At 51.4% G+C, this 21,738-nt stretch overlaps 3 protein-coding genes across 3 annotated transcripts; all 3 read right to left on the bottom strand.

Moving 5' to 3' along the window:
* Positions 1–6,929: 6,929 nt before the first annotated feature.
* Positions 6,930–11,958, bottom strand: ASPACDRAFT_27239 (UDP-N-acetylglucosaminyltransferase; the record flags this gene model as incomplete). Its single annotated transcript, XM_020199481.1, has 3 exons — positions 6,930–7,565; positions 7,617–10,230; positions 10,280–11,958. 3 exons carry the CDS (start codon positions 11,956–11,958, stop codon positions 6,930–6,932), a joined length of 4,929 nt encoding a protein of 1,642 aa, XP_020057401.1.
* A 5,052-nt stretch (positions 11,959–17,010) lies between these two features.
* On the bottom strand, positions 17,011–18,397 carry ASPACDRAFT_1880484 (60S ribosomal uL11 domain-containing protein). Its single transcript, XM_020198202.1, has 5 exons — positions 18,340–18,397; positions 18,244–18,277; positions 18,052–18,172; positions 17,650–17,974; positions 17,011–17,195 (listed from the first exon to the last, which is right to left on the bottom strand). The coding sequence occupies exons 1-5, from the start codon at positions 18,341–18,343 to the stop codon at positions 17,077–17,079; spliced, it is 603 nt and encodes a 200-aa protein (XP_020057400.1). The 5' UTR covers positions 18,344–18,397; the 3' UTR covers positions 17,011–17,076.
* A 194-nt stretch (positions 18,398–18,591) lies between these two features.
* sec23 (GTPase-activating protein SEC23) lies at positions 18,592–21,558 on the bottom strand. The gene is made up of 7 exons (XM_020196100.1): positions 21,302–21,558; positions 21,113–21,243; positions 20,762–21,056; positions 20,235–20,705; positions 19,081–20,178; positions 18,826–19,019; positions 18,592–18,768 (listed from the first exon to the last, which is right to left on the bottom strand). Exons 1-7 carry the CDS (start codon positions 21,392–21,394, stop codon positions 18,744–18,746), a joined length of 2,307 nt encoding a protein of 768 aa, XP_020057399.1. The 5' UTR covers positions 21,395–21,558; the 3' UTR covers positions 18,592–18,743.
* Between the last annotated feature and the right edge of the window lie 180 nt (positions 21,559–21,738).

Here is a 21,738-nt window from a genome sequence, read left to right as displayed (position 1 = left end):
CGGCTGTCAGTCACTCTCGAAACTCTATTCATTGCAATTCCTCATGGATCATGTGTATCTCATTGCCAAAAAAGGGAAGAAGAAGAAGAAGAAGAAGAAAGAAAAAAAAAAAAAAAAGAAAACTTCAAAGCATAATCTGCAATGCATCACAACCAAATTCCTTCTCGTCTCCAAATCAGCAAGTAGCATTCTGCTGGCAAGGTACGGAGTACTTTTTCAAGGAAAGCAGAGTAGACCCTCGGCTATCACCCTTGATTTGCGTGAATTAATGGGCACGCTCGGATTCTCCGGGCATAGTGTCACAAATCCTCGTTCCAACACTCAAAAAGGTGATGCATATCTACACGGATTTTGACATCTATCCATGACTGTCATCAGCGGTAAATGTAGACGGGTAGGTGTATATAAGGGTGGTGACTAGAATAGGTGAGCTGCACGTATTTATTGTGGAGATCAATTTGGTGATATACTCCGGAGTAAGTACCGTAAGTTGCTCGGTCTAGATAAGTTACTAGTAGTGACTAAGGTATCATCAGCATCATCAAGAGGTATGTACTTCCGTGACCATTCCTAGACCAGCATCCCGATCCTTGGTCGGGAAAACGGCTTAAACCCTCCCACTGGGAATAACAGTGACAGGGTACTGATGATGGTACTGTACTCCCTCGGTAGTGATGATCGAGATAACCCAGATTTGGGCAAGTAAGGAATTGCTTTTTTTTGCATCATGCCAATTGATATCCGATGGCGGAGGGTTGATGGTGGTACAGTACCTCAGCCAGTTGACTCCAGTACCTTGAGTGACCGACCATGACGTCGCCCGGGGGGGGGGGCTTGCTTTGCGACCGGGCTGCAGTCGGGGAAGCATGCAGGTATTGATTGGCTGCCCTCTCTGTTCGGGGTTTATGTTTTCCTCCTCGGGGACCATGTGGAATCCCCGATCCCTTCCAGATGCCCGGCTAGACTGTCCTCCCGAATTATCTGTTTGGGGTTTAGGGTAGTTATCAGGTCAACAATGCCCCCACCACCACTGCTGCTGCTGCATCTACTGCATCTACTGCCCCTACTGCAACCCCCTCTCTCCGAACGGACCAGGATCCACCGGGTAACTAACCACTAAACAACACTAACACTTACTCCGTACACTAACACTAGGTAATATGTATACTAGACACTACACCTAGTAACTACCTACGTACCTGTAAAGTATACACCAATATCCTCACGTACTTCGCACTCACTCACTCACTCACTCACTTACTGACCAACTAACTAACTTACGAATACTTCCATTCGCATACATCATTGCAAATCCTCCTAACGTGGAATCAGATCATGCAGGGACAAGGGCGGCACTGCAGTTCGCTGTCTTGCTCTCATCCATTGCCCCTGCCCGTTTCGAGCAGGAATGCCTGCCAACATGTGTAGATCGTATAACTCGACGTAACCATGATGATAAATGAGTTCATGTGGAAAACAGATGAGAAGGGAAGGTGGCACTGAAATGATCCATCCTTCCTACTGACTGCGCAAGTATACACGCAAGGATAAGTCGTACGTGGTGGATACGTAATGTCGTCTGTCTCTCTTTCTCTCTCTCTCTCTCTCTATCCTCTTCTAATTGTGCTTTGTATGCGTATGCGCGTAGAACGGAGGATTGAGTTATTCCTCACTTCTCACCTCTCCAAAGAGCACATGCCCTGCCTAGTTTGGATAGGCTTCCCTTCGTACAACCACAATCACAACTACAACCACCCCACCCTCTGGGAGTAGTAACTTCGATTCACCGGCTAGGGGCTTTGAATAGTTGACCCGCGATAGCCTGCTTCCCTCACCAAACGCTATGGTGCGGCTTACTGTCTCGAGATAGAGCTGCTTTATCTCGTGCTACATGTGTATATGTATCTGTGGGCCAATGCAGATTGATGTGATGTGACGGCACTATTGCTTCGGTTGGACCTTTGGCTCCTACACTTCTTCACACTTTCAATGGTGTCGCAAGTCTGACAAATTCCCAGAGTACTTACTATGTTAGTCAACCCTCAATTCCCAACTCTCCGAGAACCCCCCTCCCCCCCAGTTTCGCTCCCTGCGGGCACCCAGGCAAACACTAGGAGATAGGGATAGGATCCTGTAAAAGACCGACTGCCCCGTTGAGGGCCTGAGACTGTACGCCGTTGTCCCGAACCAGACCTCGTTCCCAACGGATCTCCCGCTGTCAAGGAAGTTAATTCTTCCCCTCTGCTCGAGTCACTCCCACCGCCAGGGCAAAGCGCAAGAAAAGCCTACCGGAACAGGGCACCTGCAGGCTGGGCTCGGGATTCTGGGCCCAAGAGTGGCCCTGGCGACGGGGATCGAGTGACGACTAACGTCTCTCGGGGAGGAGAAAGTGGCTCCTCTCTCACTGTCGTCGGGGTTCAGTTTTGAATCTCGTTATGCTTCTCTCGTCCTCCTTGTTCAGTTAACATCGATAGTCAACCGGGCTAGAGGGTGAGGGAGTGGTATTTTTTTTTTTTTTAATTTTCGTTTGCTTTTTTTGGGGGGTCCTTTTTTTCCTCTTTCCCCCCCATCCCCTCTGCTACCCTACTTTTTGCCTTTTTTTCTAAACTCTGCGTACGGTACCTAACTACTTGGTCCGATTCAGCCTTTTGGGTCCAGGCAGACGGGAAACAATCGAACCCGACTTAATAATCATAGTCAATCAAACAATCAACTTAATCTACTCGGCATTAACCACCAAAAGAAAAAAACTCAATCGCCTTGAATCTCGACCCGATACTAAGGTAAAGGGCATGGGCGCCCCGTCCGTTTTTGGCTCTTACCACCAATGAGCTACGGCGATTTCCCTTCTGCTTCCCAGTTCCCCTCCCCATTCCCCGATGGACGAAAGAGGCTGCAGATCTTTGGAATCCTCTCATGGCCAATAGTTTCGATCCATCTTCTACTACACCTACACCTACACCTCCACCGCTCAGTGTGTACGTATGTACTGCACCGTCTAGCAACGACCGAAGTCACAGCACTAATTCTGTTTTCAATCATCAACAAACCTGTTATTCACTCACTTCATTGTTTTCCCTCTGCTATATTGTCATCCACCAAGGATCCAACGATTATCAAGCGAACTGGAGTCGCTTCGCTTCTCATCGGCAAAAGACCCTGAGACTAGTCAGTCTGGGATTAATTGCTCTGTCGCACCACTATCTAAAAAAAAAGATCCCTGAAACGAAGAGAAGAGAGGCCCTCCTGATGGGGTTTGGGGCCCCTCCTCCTCCTCTTCCTCCGCCGCCGCCCCCATTGCTAAATACTAATAATACTATTTCCCCCCCCCCCCCAACACTAAAATAGAGAAAGATTTCGTCCCGCGCGGGCTGGGCGAGAGAGAGGGCGAAGACAAGCTTGTCGGCGAGTCAATCCGCATGAGTAAACCCACCCGATCTCCTCCCAAGGACCACCAACAGGAATTGTCGAAATAAATGAACAGAGGGTCCTTTCCCCACGGTTTTCAAGCACAAGCCGTTCGCACGCACGCCCTATTCAGGCTCCAGTGTACCCGTGCATCTGACTACTTTCCCGCGCGCGCGCGCGCGGACATCTTCTCCTCTCGCTCCTCTCGCTCCCCCCACTTCATCCCTCTCCATCTATCGTGGATCACGGTACGTAGATAGCCTATACCTAGCTAGCTCTGGTGGTCTAAACTCCACAAGATCCAGAACCGCAATCTCCACACCATTGACTGTCGAGTGGTCGACCCTCCCTCGATCTCTTTCCGCTTGTTCCACTGTCCCTTTGTCCCATCTAATCCTTTTCTTTGACCCTGTTCTAGGCGTGAAGTCCCGGAAAATACGTACCGTTTCCGTCCATCCGCCTCCCCCCCCCTCTCTCGTGAGACGGCACAGATATCCAGACAAGCGGGTCATGAACAAAGAGCACCGCTTAGGATGAAGGAGGGCGAGGAGAAGTGGAGAACTTGCTATACTGCCCGTGTATTATCGACCGTCAAGCGTGGGGGACGAGCTTTGACGCGCGGATTTGGCATCCATCCAGGATATATTCCCCCCCCCCTTCCATAATGGTGGCAATCGCGCTGACCAGATCCGGGTGCTCGGTTGATAAAACCCTGGGTCTCTATGTACTATGCTATGCAGAGTACTTTTGGCGGTGGAGTTCAAGGTCGAAGGAGGGGAGACGAGGAAGGGGGAAACGAGAATGAGGTACGTAAACGTAGCTCATGCCCCTCGAGAGAGAGAGAGTGTGTGTGTATGTGTGTGTGTTGCTGCATGTGGATCAAGGCGAGAGCGTTCTACGAGGCTATCTGACAAAACCTGATCTTGCGAGCCAACGAGGCAGAGGCGCCAGGGGGGGGGGGGGTTGACTCTCGTTTTGCCGACGACATTGAGCCGATGCTGCTGCTGCTGCTGCTGCTGCTGATGATGATGATGATGAGGCAGCTGCAGCTGCAGCTGCAGTAGTAGGATTGTATGCATACATACAGTACATTACGTTCTCGCTTCACCAGTGTCGGCGAGCAGCCCACTTCGAGTCTGGGTCTCTGCACTATCTGCTGCTACTGCGATCGAGGACGGTCGATCAGAGAGTGCGTATACTGACGCTCCAAGTCTCACTTTGCGAGACCGGACAACAACCCTACGCTGTGGCTCTGGAGAAATGCAGTACCCAGAGGGGACCGCATTGTCTCGTCGTGCACACAAACACAACAGATTGTGGCTAAGCTGAAGATCCTGGCACATTTCTGTGTTTGCTATGCACTCGTAATAGATAGCTCTTGGTCTACTACATACTAGATGAACAATATATTGGGTGGCAAAAGACCTTGTGTGGCTCAGCTCAGGCCTCCAGGCCTCATTTTTGTGGCTGCAAGTGATCCTGCCTATCAATCACCCTGCTCACCTCAGCTCCTCAATTCGCTATTCCCTCCTCACTGCAGCACACAACTACTGTACTTCTATCCTGAACCTCCTTCAGGCATGATAACCTTCCTCTTGGAGAAGAACTTCCCCCCATCCATGATACATTCGCCACTTTCCAAGTTAAGACCTCTTTACGCTACTGAGGTAGGAGGCAGATCAACTTCCACCCCCTCCCTAAAAGAAAAATCAAAACGAAGGAGCCCTGTTTTAACCTTCGATAGTGTGATCAATGACTATACCTCTTCCTCTTCGAACTCCCAAACTTATCTCCGAATATGACAAAATACAGTAAACCCCCCCCCCCCCCCAGAAGTGGTATGTGTGAATGCCTCAGCTCCGATTTTCAGCTTTCGGGATCCTATCTATCTACAAAATGACAAATCGCCTCGATCAACTAGTCCCCCTCCCCCTCCTTCTGCAATTTATCAGGAAACTATGAGTACCGAAAGTTCATGCTTGCTAAGGACGATCCCCTCCCCGGGTGGTTGTTCTCTTCAATCAAGCAAGACGGAGAACACATCCGTATGTACGCCGTCGCGGCGGTCTTCCCCCCCAAAGTTATCCTCCATGATTACTATCGTTCCGGAAACAGAGTGGCTGTTTCTTTATTATATGAGATGTGCTCGTTTTGGCGATGTGCACGAGGTTACATTGGCCTGTTTGGGTAGATATACGTTTATACTTTGGCATTTGTACGTGCTACTGTATTGCTACTGTCTCCCTTCTTGTAGATTGCATTGAAGATCAGAGAGGGGGGTGGGGGGTTGGGGGGACAGTGGGATATAGATGTAGTGCAGTAGTATTGTCTACCGGTATGTAGTTTGCATCGATCTTGCGTTAGGTTTGAGGTACTTGCTGTGTGCTGGCTGGCTGACTCGAACGGATCAGTGACTGGTGGGTAGAACTTCATGGGATTCCTCGAGTCTTTCTGTTACTATTGCTTTTGCTGCTGTGCTAGTCCTGGAGGAGAAGATGGGAGGGAAGGAGGAGGACAAGGTAAGTGGTACAGTACCTATCAAGCAAGTCAGTCAGTAGTAAGTTAGCTTCGGCTGTAACTTGGGCTATGCGTCCTTCATCGATGTTGGATTGCCTTGAACACAATTGAGTATCGAACAATGGTTGAACTTCTAGCAGATTTTGAGCTCTGCCAACTGAGTTATACTTGAGCTGGCAAGGCAGAGTTCGCTCGCTGGATTGTGGCCTGAGGTCTTAGTCCCAGGCGAACATTCCACTTCACAGTCCACTTCCTTCTCGACTGTTCATTGCCACTCCCTAGGTTCCTGTGCTGTGTGTGCACCGAACACAGTATCCTCGAAGCCGGGTACAGCCGGTTACTATCTTACCGAAAAGCTCCTGTCATATCTCCTTTCCTGAAGTCGGTTGCATACTTTGAGTGAGTGATACCATGCTTGGGAGGATCTCATCATATTGCGTATCTTCTATGAAATAGGTATCGAGAAAACAAACATATCCACCGGAATTATCCTCTATGCGGCTTCGTCATCGTTGAAATTCCGTGCCTGGAAGGGGTAACGGACACAAAGAGATATCAAAAAGCTCAACGCTGACGCCAACTCCAAATCAGAGTAGGTGGAGAGAAACCCAGATGGAACTCCCGCGGGCATAACAACAGAGATGCAGACACTGGTGTGTAACTCCAGAGTGGTAGAAATCGAGGCACATACAAAGAACAACGACCTGACCATGACTTCATCAAGGAAAACAAGACTAGAGTAATAAAATGCACATATCGTAAACCTACATCTCGAACCGTCTCTGCAAAACACCTCAAACCCCATTACAAAGATCATTAGATCGGGCCAATGACGGAATTATATCCCCAGTCCAAGACGACAAATTAACGCAAAATGAAAGTCCCTGAAATGGACCATGTAGCCAATAGAAGACAAGAACAAAAAAGAAATCGCTCGAAGGGGTATATTCAGGAAGAAAGAGAGGGTTTGCACGCTTGGTATATTGCACACACAGACGGTTAGATCACAACCAAATATCGCCCTCTTCGCCGGTCACCCATCGCTGCCAGACGCGGTGATACGCGTCTTCGAGGTCCCGCACCCATCGCGCCGTATCGAACAGTCGGCCTTTCCAGCGTTCCTGGAATAGCATCTTCCGTATCTCGGAGAGTCGACCGGTCGGCGATGTCTCGGTAGAAGCAGCTCGGCGGGCGTTCAAGCCGAGGCATAGGCGGATGGCCTTGTTCTCATAGTCCTCGTCCGAAGTGGCGATCAACTCCTCCCGAGCGGCGCGGCCGGCGTCGGTGTCTGGAAGAGCGCTGCTGAGGATACTGCTGGCCATGCGGGAGCACATCTTGTATTTATAACGAGGGAGAGTTAAGAGCGGGGTACCGCTCCAAAGGACGTCCGTTGCCGTGGTGTGGGCGTTACATTCCGGGGTATCCAAAAACAGGTCCAAGACTCGAGCACGGGCGATATGCATGTTCTTTGGGGCGACATCGGTGAAGATAATTCGGGAGGCGGTCTCCTCGCCCGCCCATGCGATCGCCGTTTCCTTGAGGTTGCGTTCGCCAAGGTCGGGAAAACGAAGGAGCCAGAGGACGGCGTTGGGAACGTGAGCGAGGATGCGCAGCCAGGTGCGGAAGGTTGTGGGTTCAATCTAAACCTCGTTAGCGGGCGTGGAGTCGAAGGTTCTAAAAAGAAATCCTACCTTATAAAGCTGGTTGAAGTTGCCAAGGATGATAGTGTCATCGCTGAGATTGGGGAACAACTCCTTGCGCATTCGCCATCTTCGACTTTGCTCCTGTTCCCATGCGATTTGGGGGTCTTGAGCATCGGGCGCACTTTGCCGGTGATCACAGCAGAAAAAGGTGTCCCGTGTATAGACCAGCTTTTCCCCGTAAACCCAGTCTTCGAGGTCCTCGCCATGGTCTTCCTCCAGTAGTCGGTCCTCGATGCGCACATTGCGGCGACCCGGCGCTAATGTCTCAGGTGGTATCGAGATTTCGTCTGCCAGGATATAATCACACCACTCAGCTCCCAGCGTACCTGCGAATCCCATGAATGACATATGAATGGGGGCCGGTCTGGCAGCAAACACTTCGTTCCGGGCGCCGCGAGTGTAGCCGTTCAAGTTGATCAGAATATGGATACCATCTTCAACGATCTGCTTCACGAGCACGTCGACAGGCCACCCACTCGCATCGTAGAACACTGGGGCCTCTTTCTCAATCTGCTGCCGATGGGCCGACCGGTCACTAGCTGTGGTGGCGTAGCAGTAGGCCTTGACACGTGATGGATTATGTAGACCAAAGACAGATTGCATCAAATGTGCAAGAGGGTGATTGTTAAAATCAGATGACACATATCCGACTTTCAAGTAGGGGTTCGGCGGCGGAGGAGGTGGGTAGACTGTGGCTGGAAGCCAAGGCGAGCGCAACGTCGAACAAGATATACGAAGACCGTTCCGCTGCGAAATCTGCCGAATCTGCTTTGCTGAGAGCGGGCAGGTAAAGGTGTGGAAAGGCAGCACGGTGGGCGCATTCGGCGCCGTCAGCCCGGAAGGCAACTGCGGCCGCCGATATTTAGATAAGGGGTACTCTTTGCCATACACGTAGCGATCCTGGTACCATTGCCAAGTGATAGACCTAATGGCGCGCTCCACGAGTCGTACCACCCTTGCTCCCTCCCACCGCTGACCGGCCCAGGACTGAAGAATAGCCGCCAGAGAGCTAGACGCTGCCTGATTGCGGATCTTCAATGCGGGAACCAGCTGGGCGCATAGTTGTTGGGCTGCGTTCGGGGTCAGCAAGCCCTGGCCCCATGACTCTCCTTCTCGAAGTTGTCGGTCGACGATGTCGACCACCCGTTTGATCCAGCCTGCACCGGTCTCAGTGCTATATGCGTCCCGAAGCATCCCTTGCTCATCGACATGCCACCGATCTCTAAAACCGATGCCGTTGCCTATACCACCACGACCAACCCAGTTGCAGACAGAGTTGAGGGCGTTGGCGAGGCCACACACAGCCTCCGCAAATTCCGGATTTACCTTGACAGCCCGCTTGTAGTAGACGATAGCGTCATTGACGCGTCCAGCATCCTTGACTGCATTGGCCAGATTGGCCAGAGCAATATCAAAATTACCGTCGCACTGAACCGCCTGTTCGTACATCCGAATCGCCGCTTGTAGCTGACCTATATCCTTCAGTAGACTTCCGAGGTTTGTGTAGAGGTGCGCATGCCGCGAATCCAGGTGCAGTCCATAATTGTAGTACGCCAAGGCCAAAGATATTCCTGTCCCGGGAACAACGCCAGGAATCTCAGGATGCTGTATTTCCCCGTTGGACCGTGGAAGCCCCTTTTTCGGGACTTTGTTGTGAATCCCTGCCAATAGAATCCCCACATTGTTCGCAGTCGACGGACTGGGTTGAAGAGACAGGGAAAGGTAGTAGAGCGCCAGAATGTCCCGAACGCCGGGGGCAGCTTTCGGGACCCCTGAGGTGGAGATGTTGGACATGCCGTCTTGGTAAATCTTGGCGAGGGAGAGTAATGAGTTGCTCGTCGTGGAGATAGCCGCCTTCCTCGCCAGACCTTCCGCCACGAATTTGATGCCCGGAGGAGTTCCACACGGAGCAAACACTAACTTCGAGGTCTGAAGCGCTTGATCGGGATACAGAAGAATACTTTCCTGGGGCCCATGAGGTTCTCCGGCGGGTTGACCACGATTGTCATTGTGCATAAAGGCCGAAAATATCTGCTTGATCAGATTCTGAATCCCATGGCGTCTTCTTCCGGCCGCAATTAGAATTGCATCCTCGAACGCTGCCGCAGCTCCCGCGTTGTCCCCCAATGCATAAAGCATGTTTCCTTTGGCGTGGACAAGAGCCAATATCCGTCCATTGTCGCAGCCGGGTATAGAGTATCCACTCGAGCCGAACCCAGCGGTTTTTGCGTCAGCTGGACCATGGATCGTGGATACAGATCGACTAAAATCATCGTCATAATCGAATGTGGCCTTTTCGTACGAGCCCAAGTCTGACGCGCTGGAAGCTCTGCTTTCAGCATCGCTTTCCGTCTCGCTCGCATGCTCATCCGCTTTGAAACAATCTCCACCAGGAGAAGAACGTAGAGAGTTTTGCACAAATTCGATAATGTTTACTGCCTCCTTGCCCCGTTGGCTGCTGCACAAAAGGCCGATCAAATGCTCCACAGCTTCAAAATAGCTTGGGCGTAGTTTCACAGCGCGAAGCCAATGTTGCAAAGCTTCATCCCGGCGATCAAGCGCTAAAAGCGTAGCGGCGAGGTTGGAGATCGCCTCCACGTGTCTATCTAACGTTAGAGGTCTGATTAACAGCTATCATGAAGGATACTCACGTAGAATCTCGGGCGATGATCCGCGAATACCACCGTGTAGCCTTGTGATAGTCACCGAGACCATAAGCCAGGCAACCTCCGAGAAGCATGCCGTCGATCCATTCCCAACCGCTTTCCATGCAGAGATGCGATAGCATCTCGAGAGACGATACAGCATTGGCAGTCGTAGAGCCCTCATTGAGGGACGGCGCGCCATAACGAGAGGCAGAAGAGGTAGCAGAAAATCGACTGGTGTGGCGGACTCGATCGAGCATCTGAACGTCAGGTCTCGACGCATGGTAATCGAAATGGGCAGGTGGAAAGCTGTTGTGGCGAGAAAGGTCACTACAAGCGGCGCTTGAGAAGTCAAGTCCGGGCTGCCGAGGAGGTTTAGGGTATATGCTCGGCTTCAGGAGCCGTTGACTCGGGCCCTCAGTGGCAGAATTGGAAACGCTGTTTCGCCGGGCCTGGTGTATAGATGCGAGAAGATCCACATAGACCCCATGGGCCCATGTCAACACCTTTTCTTTGAACTCTGCGTTCGCTGCACGTGAATTACCTACAGGGTCCATGTTCTGAGGTCCCTGACTGCCTGCAGAATTCGGCCATGACGATGTATCGTGAGTCAGTCGCGACGGAAAACCACAGCTCGAGGTTGGTTGGCGGGTATGGAACGGAAGCACCAATTGGTGCTGCGAGGTATCCAAAAGCTTCTGTTCCGAGTGGCGTCGAGGAAAATTGTTATGCACGGGCAACTCAGCATTGAGCATCCCCGTCGGGGTAGGGTTCCAAGCTAGACTCGAGTCAGGATGGCTAGCTGCTGATAACCCTGGTCGGTTCAATGGCGGTTGAACAGCATCGAGGAATTGTAGGCTAGAAGGATTGACGGCCTTCAGAAACGGACTTGGGGTATGAAAACGAGTATCACGAAATGCTGCTGGGCGATAGGGAATGTATGCCCCGTCGGGCCAGTACGGTCCATACGGACCGGTTCCTGCTGAAGCGGTGGGACCAACGCACGGCTGCAAGGTTGCGGGGAGCACCGTGGGAATATAGGCACCATTGTGCCAGTAGAACCGCTGTTGTGAGGGTTGCATCGGCAAGGTCTGGTTCAGCACTGAATCAATTCCAGGCACGTAGTTCAACGAACGAACCCAGCTTGCCCCATGAATCCCTTGGCCCATCTCCCCGGGAGCCGCGGTTCCCCGCGTCGCTTCATTTTTGTATACGGGTGGAAAGTTGAGCTGCTTTCCGGATGAGGCGCGATCCAGCCTGGGCTGCTGCCATGTATCCAACGCAAATCCAGTCTGTTGAGGAATCATATGACTGGACTCCAGAGGCGACACTAGAATATGCTTGCTCGCTGGGGGCTGAATTGTAGTATCTCCGGGGGTCCCATCATATCCAGCCGCCAGCGTCCCGTTCGGTGTCTTCCTCCGTAACGCATGCTCGCCCGCACTAATCGTATGGGTTAACCGGCGCGTAGCGTCTGTAACACTGAGACGCTGAATCGGATGTGGATATTGCAGTCGGGTTCGAGGTAATGATTGAAATGAGTTCTTGCTAATGTCCTGGTGGGGAAGGGTAGCGGAGAAGGAGGCGTTAAGGTCGTAAGGTTCATTCAAGCTGTCGGATCCATGACGATAGTGCAGATGGTGATGCGGTTGAACGGGCGGAAATGGCGCTACTGAGGGTAACATCTTGACCGCGGATGGCGATGGCACCGCTCTTCGTCCCCCGTGGTCGATAAATGTTTCTGCTTGTTAGGCAAGATAAAGAGGGAAGGAAGAGGACAGAGAGACCGGATGCAAGAGATAGGTCGTAGAAAGAAAAAAGAAACAATAAATCGCTATGTGAAGCGGCGTGAGAGGGGAAGCCCGGGCGGAGAGCGGCTCCGGTAGATGGAGAGCAGTCAGTATTGTCGACAATCAATCTCTCGCTGGAGATTTAACAAGCATCCGCCTTGAAGCGTTTCCTACACCTCATCCTGGACATGAGCCGGCTCACTTGACACTTCAGCGAAGCCCCCCACCGCTTGTCTCTGGGCTCGACATGAAAGCTGTTGAACGGTATGCTGGTCTGGAGGTCGAACGTACGGCAGCCGGCACCAAGAAAGTAGAGAAGGGAAAATGACTGGATAGAAGCCGAATCTGGGACGAAGATACCATCCACGAAGGCGCAGGATTCCAGAAGATAGAAAAGACACGCAGGCGATCCGCTCGGAAGACGCTATTTGCTGCCGAACACTCTTGGTGGATGAAGAAGCGATGCAAGGGAGGGAAGGGATTGAAAGTCACAACCCTAGTCAGCCTGGCCGAGCGCCCACACTGACGCAGGTGCCCGCACGGCGCGATCAACCAGCAGTCAATTCTGCACTTGGAGAAATGTTGTACCCGGATGGAGTCAAGGGTGATGGCGTAGGGAAGGGAAGGAAGGGAAAGGTGCGACAAGGGTAAATCCGCGGAGAGGAGAGAGATGAACGAGCGAAGCGGTCGGGAGTCGAGAGAGACGAATTGTGGTGGTTGTCGTTAGTTGGTAAGAAAGGTCGGGGTGTTGAAAAAAGGAATAATCAGGAGGATAATAACGACAATAAGGATAATAGTGAGAATAATAATAATGAAAGAAATAATAAAAAGAAGATTAATCAGAAAAAGAGGAAATACCAATCAAGAATAATGAGGGGGGGGAGAGAGAATCAATCAATCAATGAAGACGGCAATCGAAATAGAGGATGGAGGAACGAATCACATTAAGAAGGCCGGCAAAATCCGAATCAGGGAAGCGATAGTGTTGTAGAAAGGTTGAACATGGCACCACTAGCTGATGACAATCTTCCGTAGTCAATGCCAATCAACAGGCAACTTCCAGCCTTCACTGATAGTCGAACTGATTAGTACAGTACGGGGCATACAATGAGAAAGGGCACCGGAATCCAGGCACCGCAAGGCTGTGGAAGCGGAGCTGATCCCAACGGCGGGCGGAGAGGAAGACAAGATTTGAGACAGGAGGAGAAAAGTGTAAGGATAAGAGAATTCCGGGTGGAAATTCAAAAGGGAAAAAAATATGTCAGAAATCGCTCCGGAAGTCAGCCAGTAGAAAAATGTTCTTTGTACTCGTATTAGAGATTTTTTTAATTTCTGCCTTTCTCTTCGACTAGGACTATTTTGCTTGACCGGAACCACATTCGAAGACGACCGAGCATAAAGGAAGCCTTTGGATCTTGGATGGAGAAGCAGGAGGAGGAGCAGCAGCAGCAGCAGCAGCAGCAGCAGTAGCAAGTCGCAAGACGCAAGAAGAAGGATAATAATAATGAAATACGGAATTTAAAGCTCCAGTGGGCGGACCATTGGGTGGGTCTTAGCTGGACTTGGGCCTTTAGTCTGCAATCCACTCTCTGTAGCAGACAAAGAGTCAGTCACCATTCATGACGGAGCGGAGCATCTCAAACGCAAGCCGTGGACGGCGGCAGCCACCAAATGGTTCCAGGTTCCTTTTTTTGAGAGTGGGGGGAGAAAAACGCGAATGGGCCAGTGGGAGTGGAGCCAATGACCACTGGGGCTGGAACCTGGTGGGTTTGAGTAGGTATTTGAGGCGTCCAGGGTGAAGATGAGTCGGTGGTGGCTGAGATGAGACGGTGTTCAAACGGTGCTGCCGTTGGAAGTGATGCAAATTATCAGTGTCAGTATATACGGACTGAAACGGGGACTCACTCAGACTTTGAATTGATTAACCAAGTAAGAGGCAGCAGCAGTATGTAGTATGTAGTACTGTAAAGTCACTGTGCGTAGTGTAGTGCAGTACGCAGGAGTAAATAATAATAGCGAAGGTAAATTCCTCCCGCTTGGATGAATAAGTCAAGTAGATCACTAACTAGCTCTGGTTTCCATGGATGGCGTCGCTCCTGCCCTCTCTTCCCTCATCCCTCTTCCCTCTTCCCCTCCTCCTCCACCTCCACCTCCCCTCCCCTCCCCTCCTCTCCTCTCCTCTACTCCACATCCGGTCTCTTTGATACTGAATTTCTGATAACTCGCCCTCTCGTCTCTGTCAATTACATGAGTAGATATCAACGGAGTCCGGAGTTTACGGATCGCTGCACCGCCAGCATTTATAGCATCATCCTAATCTCCTATCCCGTTTCTCTTCCTTCCCTTCCTACCGCTTCCGTCCTGAGACATATTCCGTCACTCAATCACACATACTTCAGAGTACAACCCTCCACCACCCACACGGAGAGCAGAGAGCGGATCGCAACCAAAGAAACACGCACATCAATCCCCTCTCCTCTTCCTTTCACAACACCCCCCCACCTTCACTTTTCCCGACCCACCTAGAGTTACGATCCAACGGCCAGGATGGTCTGGCGCTAGCCACTTGGGCGCAGGAGCAATCCAGGCCTGTCCAACGTCAGTGGTCCAGCAGTAATCAGCCATGGATGCTGGGAAAACCCTCCCGACCTCCCCTCTCTTTCCTCTCTCTTTTTATTTTATCCCCCGGTCCTAGTTGGCGCCCGCAGTGATCAAGCCTTGGGGAACCTGCCTGGCTTTTAGGGGCTGCCTGGCAGTTACGATGGTTTGTTTGGTGGGTTGGGTCTCGGAGCGATCTGGCACTTTAGTGGGTGTGGGCTTGGTTGGAGTGGAGTCCCATGTCCATCCTTCTAGCCGCAGCTGCACGCTGGCCTTGGAGAGGGTTGACAAGTTTCTTTTTTCCTCGCATGGTAAGTAAGTCGACAGGGAAAATATAGACTGATCAATCCTTGGATTGTTTACATCTGTATTATTCGGATTTTTCGATCATGGGGGATGTTTCCAACAAAGAACGGAAAGTTGGATCTCTAGATCTTTCAAAGATTCCGATGACAGGGGCCGGAAATCCTGCATCATGTAGTCCGTCGGTCTCTTGCTACCTCAGTAATACTGAGTAGTAATCTCGGCAGGAAGTGAGAATGATAGAAAACGAAGACCAGCGATCAGTGGTGGCTGCACGAATGCGAGGGCCGGAAAATGTTGGGCCATCGTTTGCTGTTGTTACTCGCATCATTTCTGCAGCCCCAATGCGCGAGGCTGAAAAGCAATACACGCATGCCACCTGTGATCAGGTGAGATAGGCTGATAGGTACCTGACAACTTGAGCCCCCCCGCCTCGACCTCTTTCACGGTCGTTTCATTCGTTCGGTAGGCTGCTTTTTATTTTCCCCCAACTGCCGGCGTGGAGTAGTCGATCCCTTTCGTCTGCCGAGAAAAAAACATATATTGAAGCGCTCCAGTCCTGACCACAAACGTACGGTATGAACAAGGCAACACAAGCACCTCACACACATTCAGAGCCCAGCTTCGTTCTGACATAGTTCGTCCCAACACCTCGCTCAGTCCACATCAAATGAATCAACACCAGCCCTCCGCTCCATCTACCTTGGTTCAAATGAAGCCAGCGTCTGCCCGTTCTGTCCAGTCACAGTGGCGAAAACCAGCCAGTTTCGCTTCGCATAGCACAACAGGTAGCTAGGTACGACGATGGTCTTAGAGAGAAATAGAGGCTACCTAATCATCTTTGTTGCCTGTCTGGCCTTTATGATTATAATCCTCCTCTCTTCGTTTTTGTTTTTGTTGTCTCGTTTATGGTTGCTGACCCCCCGCCGCCCATCCCCCCCCCTTCCATTCACCCACCTCAATACCATGCGAGAGACTAGTATATCGAACTATTGATAGTTAATCGGCCCAGACCAAGCGGGAATGGGGCCGCACGCCAAACAGCATCCAAAAATCATCCATTTCTCGAGTCCACCAGAAAGAAAAAAAAAAGTAGGACCCTGAGCTCGATCACCGACGCGGCCATGTCACGAGCCGCGGGGATCTGGAAGAGGGTGTTGCGGATCGGCAAACTTAGTTTAACTACGGGCGTAGACTTATCACTTGCCAGGCAGGCAGGCAGGCAAAGTCGACCACTGTAAACTGGGGGGAGAGGGGTGTCAGTCGTCAGGGCTTTCTCGCCTTAAGGATGTGCACAATTTGCGCATGCATTCTGCACCTGTCAGGTCCTTTTTCTTCTTTCCTTTTCGTGCTTGCTCTCAGATAGGTTTCCTCGCTGGATCCCTCATGTTGATCTGCGGCCAACTGGTGGAGGATCCTCGCGCTCTCGCCCACCCAGAAACAAAAATCCTGGTAAGAACCGTGATGTGTAGGTAGTCATGAGGTTTCAAATCAGAGGTTGTAAAACAAGACTGGCCAGGGATCTTCATTTGCAGTTGGGTCACATAGCGAACTAACTAGTTAGCTTGATCATCATGGCTGACTCAGCTTGTGCATTTGGGAGATTTGAAATGCTGCGTTAAAGGAAAGAAAAATGACTTGTGAAGCAGCCCCGAACTTGTCATCACAAAACAATGTGCTTAGCATTCTGATGGGCTGTCCACCTGGTGCTGCCACTGGACCAAGAGAGTTGTGCCAGTGTGGTGACTTGGACTAGGGTTGCAAAGGGGCACCTGCATGCGGGCGCGTATCAGGGACCAACTGCCATGGGCCATGGGCCATGGCGCCCCCAGGCGGGTGGAGAGCGTGGGATTCTTCGGTGTTGTCCGGCGCCATGCGGAATCCTAATTTTTTTCCCCTTTGCTATTTCCAGTTTATTCGCCGTGACGCCTGCTTGTGGCTGCCACTTAGTACGGATCTGCCCGCATGCCAGGCGACATTCCAGCTTGAAGGATTGATGACAATACGCGGCAGGCGATGGAATTACGAGGTTGAAGAATGGATAAAGCTCATTGTAGGCAAGATTATGATTGAAATTTATAGTGAATTTGATAAGAATATTTGAATTACGTGTTACGAAATGTTGACCGTAATATGGACCACCACATCCACTGTCAGAAGCTGAGCTCCCTTCAAGAATGCAGCGGTGAGTAACGGGTCAGAAGATTTGATCTCCTCTGCGTAAAATAAGCCTATACCACGTTTGGTAACAAGTCAAATCCAGGCCCGAAGGCGGGAAGAGACGGTAAGGGCCAGAGTGTTGCAGAGGATCCAATGGATGGATAGAGAAACTGTTGTTGCCTTGACAGGATCCAGCTCGCACATGGAGGGCAGCAAGTAGACCGTGAAAAGCAATCAGGAGGGTTTTTTGGGGGGGAAGGTACCAGAGGAGATCATTGAACGAGATGTCCAGCGAAAAAACACTTATCATTTTTTGCTGAATGCGAAAACAACAGTGGGAATTCTAGTCATGACTCGTAAGGGTATTTTGGTTTTGTTCGTGAGAACAAATGATCATATTAAGTAACTAGCATGTCGATACATCATCGCGACCGCCATGATACATGATTGATCATTTACTCGGAGGGGACTAGAAGTTTATTAGCATGCGGCGAGCGCTGCCGATCGGGGCTCGGTAGAACGTACCGTCAATCTCGCCAGCCTTGATGTCGTCAGAGACATCCTTGGGGCTGCGGCCATCGACCTGGCAACCGACGGAGAAGGCGGTACCGAGGATCTCAAGGACGGTACCCTTGAGCTCCTTAGCCAGAGAGCGGTGGCGCATCTGGCGGGCAATCTCGACAATCTCATCGAGAGAGACGGACTTGTTGTGCTTGATGTTCTTCTCCTTCTTGCGGTCACGCGGGGGCTCCTTGAGGGCCTTGATGACAAGGGAAGAAGCGGAGGGCACAACGGAGACGGCGGCCTGACGGTTCTGGATGGTGAGTCTGACGGTGACACGCAGACCCTTCTATAAGATCCAAAGAATCGATATTAGCGACTGGTCTTCTGATCGCGGGAGCAAGCGTGTGCACGGTGGTTCCATACCCAGTCACCAGTGTTCTTGGCGATATCTTCACCGATCTTCTTGGGAGACAGACCGAGGGGACCGATCTTGGGAGCCAGAGCAGACTGGGCTCCGACCTCACCACCAGTCACTCTCAGGTGACTGATATATTCGTTAGCATTGCGATTGCCTGGGATTGTCGCGAGAAAAGGAGTTCGCAGTGCGCAACTTACATGATCTTCACCTCATTGGGGTCGAACTTGGGAGCTGCCCAATGGGTTTGATGTCAGTTCAGTCCGCCATTTTGACACCAAGGAGATGATACTTACGCATGGCGAGTGCGAAAGGTGGTCGATCGTCCTTGGGAGTTGTCGGGGTGGATGGTACAAGGAAGGAAGGGAAGCTGTTATCTGAAAGTGAAGGATATTTAGCTGCCATCCGCACCTCCACTAAGCGAGCCGCCCGAATCGGCTTGGCGCAATAGGGCTCAGCCCGATGATATCACGTGACCACATCGAAGAGCCGCGCGTGCCTTGCATGACAGTTGGGAAAATGATGTATATTACTGAGTGACAATCTTACTGGATCTTGCTTGTGTTCAATGCATCTAATTTAGGCAGCTGATATATTCCAGGGTAACAGACAAAAATAGGAAAAACCGCTAAAGATACAAACGACCCCACGACCAACGTAAACCGCCCCTTGCTTCTGTTATGGCCATTTCTTGTCAGATCTAGCTGGTTCCGGAAACAGCAAGCCTGGTGGATTAGGTTAGAGATAATTGACTGCGAATCTGACATATGTTGCGGACTTACTTCATCAGATGGTCCATGAAAGTCTGCAACGAGACATCGTCGGTGAAAATCGTTTGCGACGTGACACCTCCGCCATATCCTCCTGTCGTGTGCGTCGTGGAAGGGTTCAGCTTGGACAGCAGGAAACGCGCCTGGGAACCGCCAGCATCGCAGACAATGAAACGAGGCAAGGGGAAACGGTCCGAGATCAGCTCCTGTGGTTTGCAAACAGTTAGCAGAGAAGCGGAGAATGTGTAATGATGGATGTTCACCAACCCTTGCATCTTCCTTTGGCTGCTCGAGGAGAGCCTTGAGGTTTTCGTAACCCTCCTGATCCTGGTAGCCGGCCTTTCTCCATTCTGCGATAGTCTCTCCGTGGAAAATTAGGATGTGGAAGAAGGTATCCAGTAGCAGGATGTGGGAAGGCTGGATGGAAGCAGAGTCCAGAAGGACTGGCTGGCTTCCTTCGTGCTCGAGAGAATACGAATCGAGCGTGGGCTGAATCATGACAAGAGAATCGCCGACATCCTCGTGGTTGAGGACGTGTCTATAGAAGGCAGTCTCATCAGGCGAGTTGTTGAACACCTGCAAGAACTGGCTTCGGCGCAAGTGGAACATAAATTGAGGATAGAGAGTGAAGTTCTTCTCCAATCGGAAGGAGGTAGGGTCATCCTTTCGGTAGTCGGCAAAGCGAGAGCAGAGCCGGATAAGCATACGGTCAACCCATCTGAGCACATCCGGTCCGTCATCAACCTCAGCCTTGAAGACCGCAATTCGAGCCATCAATACAGCAGCGGCTTCCTGGTCGAAAGACTGTGCGAGTGTGGGGTCACCAGCCGGACCACTGAGATTCCGTGCAACGGTCGTAACTCGAAGGTGATAGTGGCCAGACGAATGCTGGTAGTATGTCAGGAATTGCATCATTCCTCTTTGTGGGCCTGGCTGGACTGCTGCCGGACCGCCTTGGTTCGCGATTTCAAAGTAGACGCCGTAACTCGAGGAGGGGTCGATTCCACACATCTTCCAGGCGCAAGTGTTACCAATGCCGCACTCCGTCTCACCAACCGAGCTAGATTTCTTGTTCAAAGAGACCGCGTGTCCAATGAGTCCGGTAACCTTCAGTTCCTTGGTGGTGAGTACTTCCAGGGATGCGTTGAAGCCCATGAGCAGGTTATCGTTGGCGTCCTTGTCGAAGATTCTGACGAATGATTGCTTGAACTGGGAGGATGTGAAGCTATCCGTGAGAAGCATATGGCCACCAGTGTAGTTGGCGAGATTCTTCATCTCCAGCATACCGACCTGGTCAAGACACCCAGCAAACAGGTCAACAATGTGTCCGTTATTGGCGGCACGCTTGGCCATGCTGTCGTAGAACTATGTGCACCCGTTAGTATAGTATGAGAGCACTTCATGACCACATCAGAACCTACCTTGACAGCTTTCTTGTAGTACTTGATGTTGTCTCTATCAATATCGTGGTGAGAGCGGATAGGCTCCTTCAGCTCAGGGCCGACGACATGACCCGGGCCCTCAGTGGCCGGACCACTGGTGAAGATCATGATGCGTCCACCCGCGTTTTGGAAAGAGGTCTCGAGCAAACCCACGGCAACGCTAAGAGCAACACCAGTACATCTGAGAGGACGCTTATCATTCGCAACAGGCCAAGGATCGCGCTGTAGCTGCTCGAGCACATTCGTGATCTGGAATTCCGCCTGCTGAACGGGGAGAAGGAATCGTGCCGCAGGTCCCAGAGGAGGGCGGGCGGGCTGCTGGGGCATGTTTGGCCGCACCCCAGATGCAAGACCAAGCATCTCCTGGACCTGCTTCGCAGCATACTCTTTGCTGCCGCGGAACACATAAGACTTGGCACATTCGGTGTAGCCAAGCTCATGTACTTGAGCCTGTATCTCCAATTAACATTCCATTCTACCGTGACCGAATCGAGAGTTGTCCCTACCATGGTGCCGAATGTGATCAGACCAACCAAGGCGTTGGCTGGCAACAGCGACAGACTCATGATCAATGAGTCCTTGACGGCCTTCAGGCTGTCTTCATCCTGGCAGGTATCGACAACATAGACGAAGATAGGAGGAGCGGGAGCAGGGCGTGCCAGTTGATACTCGATCGTCGTGCTCATGGGATGGAGTTCCGGGGGTATTGTGCTCTCGGTGATATCCTTGTAGTGAGGGGGCAGAGGGTTGCGCATGAGACAGAAAGGGCAGATCCAGATGCGGGCGCGAACGTCAACATTGCTAAATGATGTCAGTGGGAGCTTTACTTCATTTCCAAAAACAACAATCTAGCGTACGCATAAGGGTTCAAAACGGCCCGGCAGGGCGCTTTGCAGGTCACTGGCTCATATTGTAGCAATGGAGAGTCCGGCTTCTCCTTAAGGGGTGTGTAGACGGCACCGATGGGGACAACAAGTCGAGATGCTTCCTATGATGGACTGGATTAGTGACTGACGTGTGTGTATTATCAATACCAGAAAACAAACCATGCGAGAGCTTGGAAATGTATTCCAGCTCAGTCTGATGCCGTCGCGATCCTCAACGTCGCTCCATTGGTCCTTCAACGCTTCGTAGTCCATGTTGGCGGCGTGGTAAACGGGGCTCCGTTAATGGGGAAGAGTGAGGGGAGATCTCCTTGAACAATAACGATTCCAGAAGTGGAAATTTTGGAGCACCGCAGACTGAATATGGAAAAAAGATGCTCCTATAGCAAACACCCAGTCTCGAAGCGCGCAACGCCAACAGCTGCTGTCCTTAATGACTATGCGGGGGATCAGGAGACTGTTGTGTGAAGCGGCGGTGCTGGCATAAGGCCAGGTTGCAGCACAACCGGTGCCTGCGGCCCGCCGTACCCCCACGCTAGTGGCCTTTAAATAGCGGCTCTTCTCCCTCCACTTTCCAATTTTTTTTCTTTTCTTCTTAT

The sequence above is a fragment of the Aspergillus aculeatus genome (genome assembly GCF_001890905.1).
Source record: "Aspergillus aculeatus ATCC 16872 unplaced genomic scaffold ASPACscaffold_6, whole genome shotgun sequence".
Classification (NCBI taxonomy): domain Eukaryota; kingdom Fungi; phylum Ascomycota; class Eurotiomycetes; order Eurotiales; family Aspergillaceae; genus Aspergillus; species Aspergillus aculeatus.
The sequence above is the reverse complement of the archived record's forward strand: the minus strand, read 5'-3'. Positions and strand labels throughout refer to the sequence as shown.

Bases quoted from the DNA above. Each gene is read 5' to 3' on its own strand.
- ASPACDRAFT_1880484 (XM_020198202.1), bottom strand. The intron at 18,173-18,243 runs GTAAGTTGCGCA...CGAATATATCAG, and splicing joins CCCAATGAGGTGAAGATCAT to TCACCTGAGAGTGACTGGTG. The intron at 17,196-17,649 runs GTACGTTCTACC...AACGTGGTATAG, and splicing joins CAAGGCTGGCGAGATTGACG to GCTTATTTTACGCAGAGGAG.
- sec23 (XM_020196100.1), bottom strand. From the start codon at position 21,394: ATGGACTACGAAGCGTTGAAGGACCAATGGAGCGACGTTGAGGATCGC. The intron at 21,057-21,112 runs GTACGCTAGATT...GACATCATTTAG, and splicing joins GCCGTTTTGAACCCTTATGC to CAATGTTGACGTTCGCGCCC. The intron at 20,706-20,761 runs GTAGGGACAACT...TTGGAGATACAG, and splicing joins TGATCACATTCGGCACCATG to GCTCAAGTACATGAGCTTGG.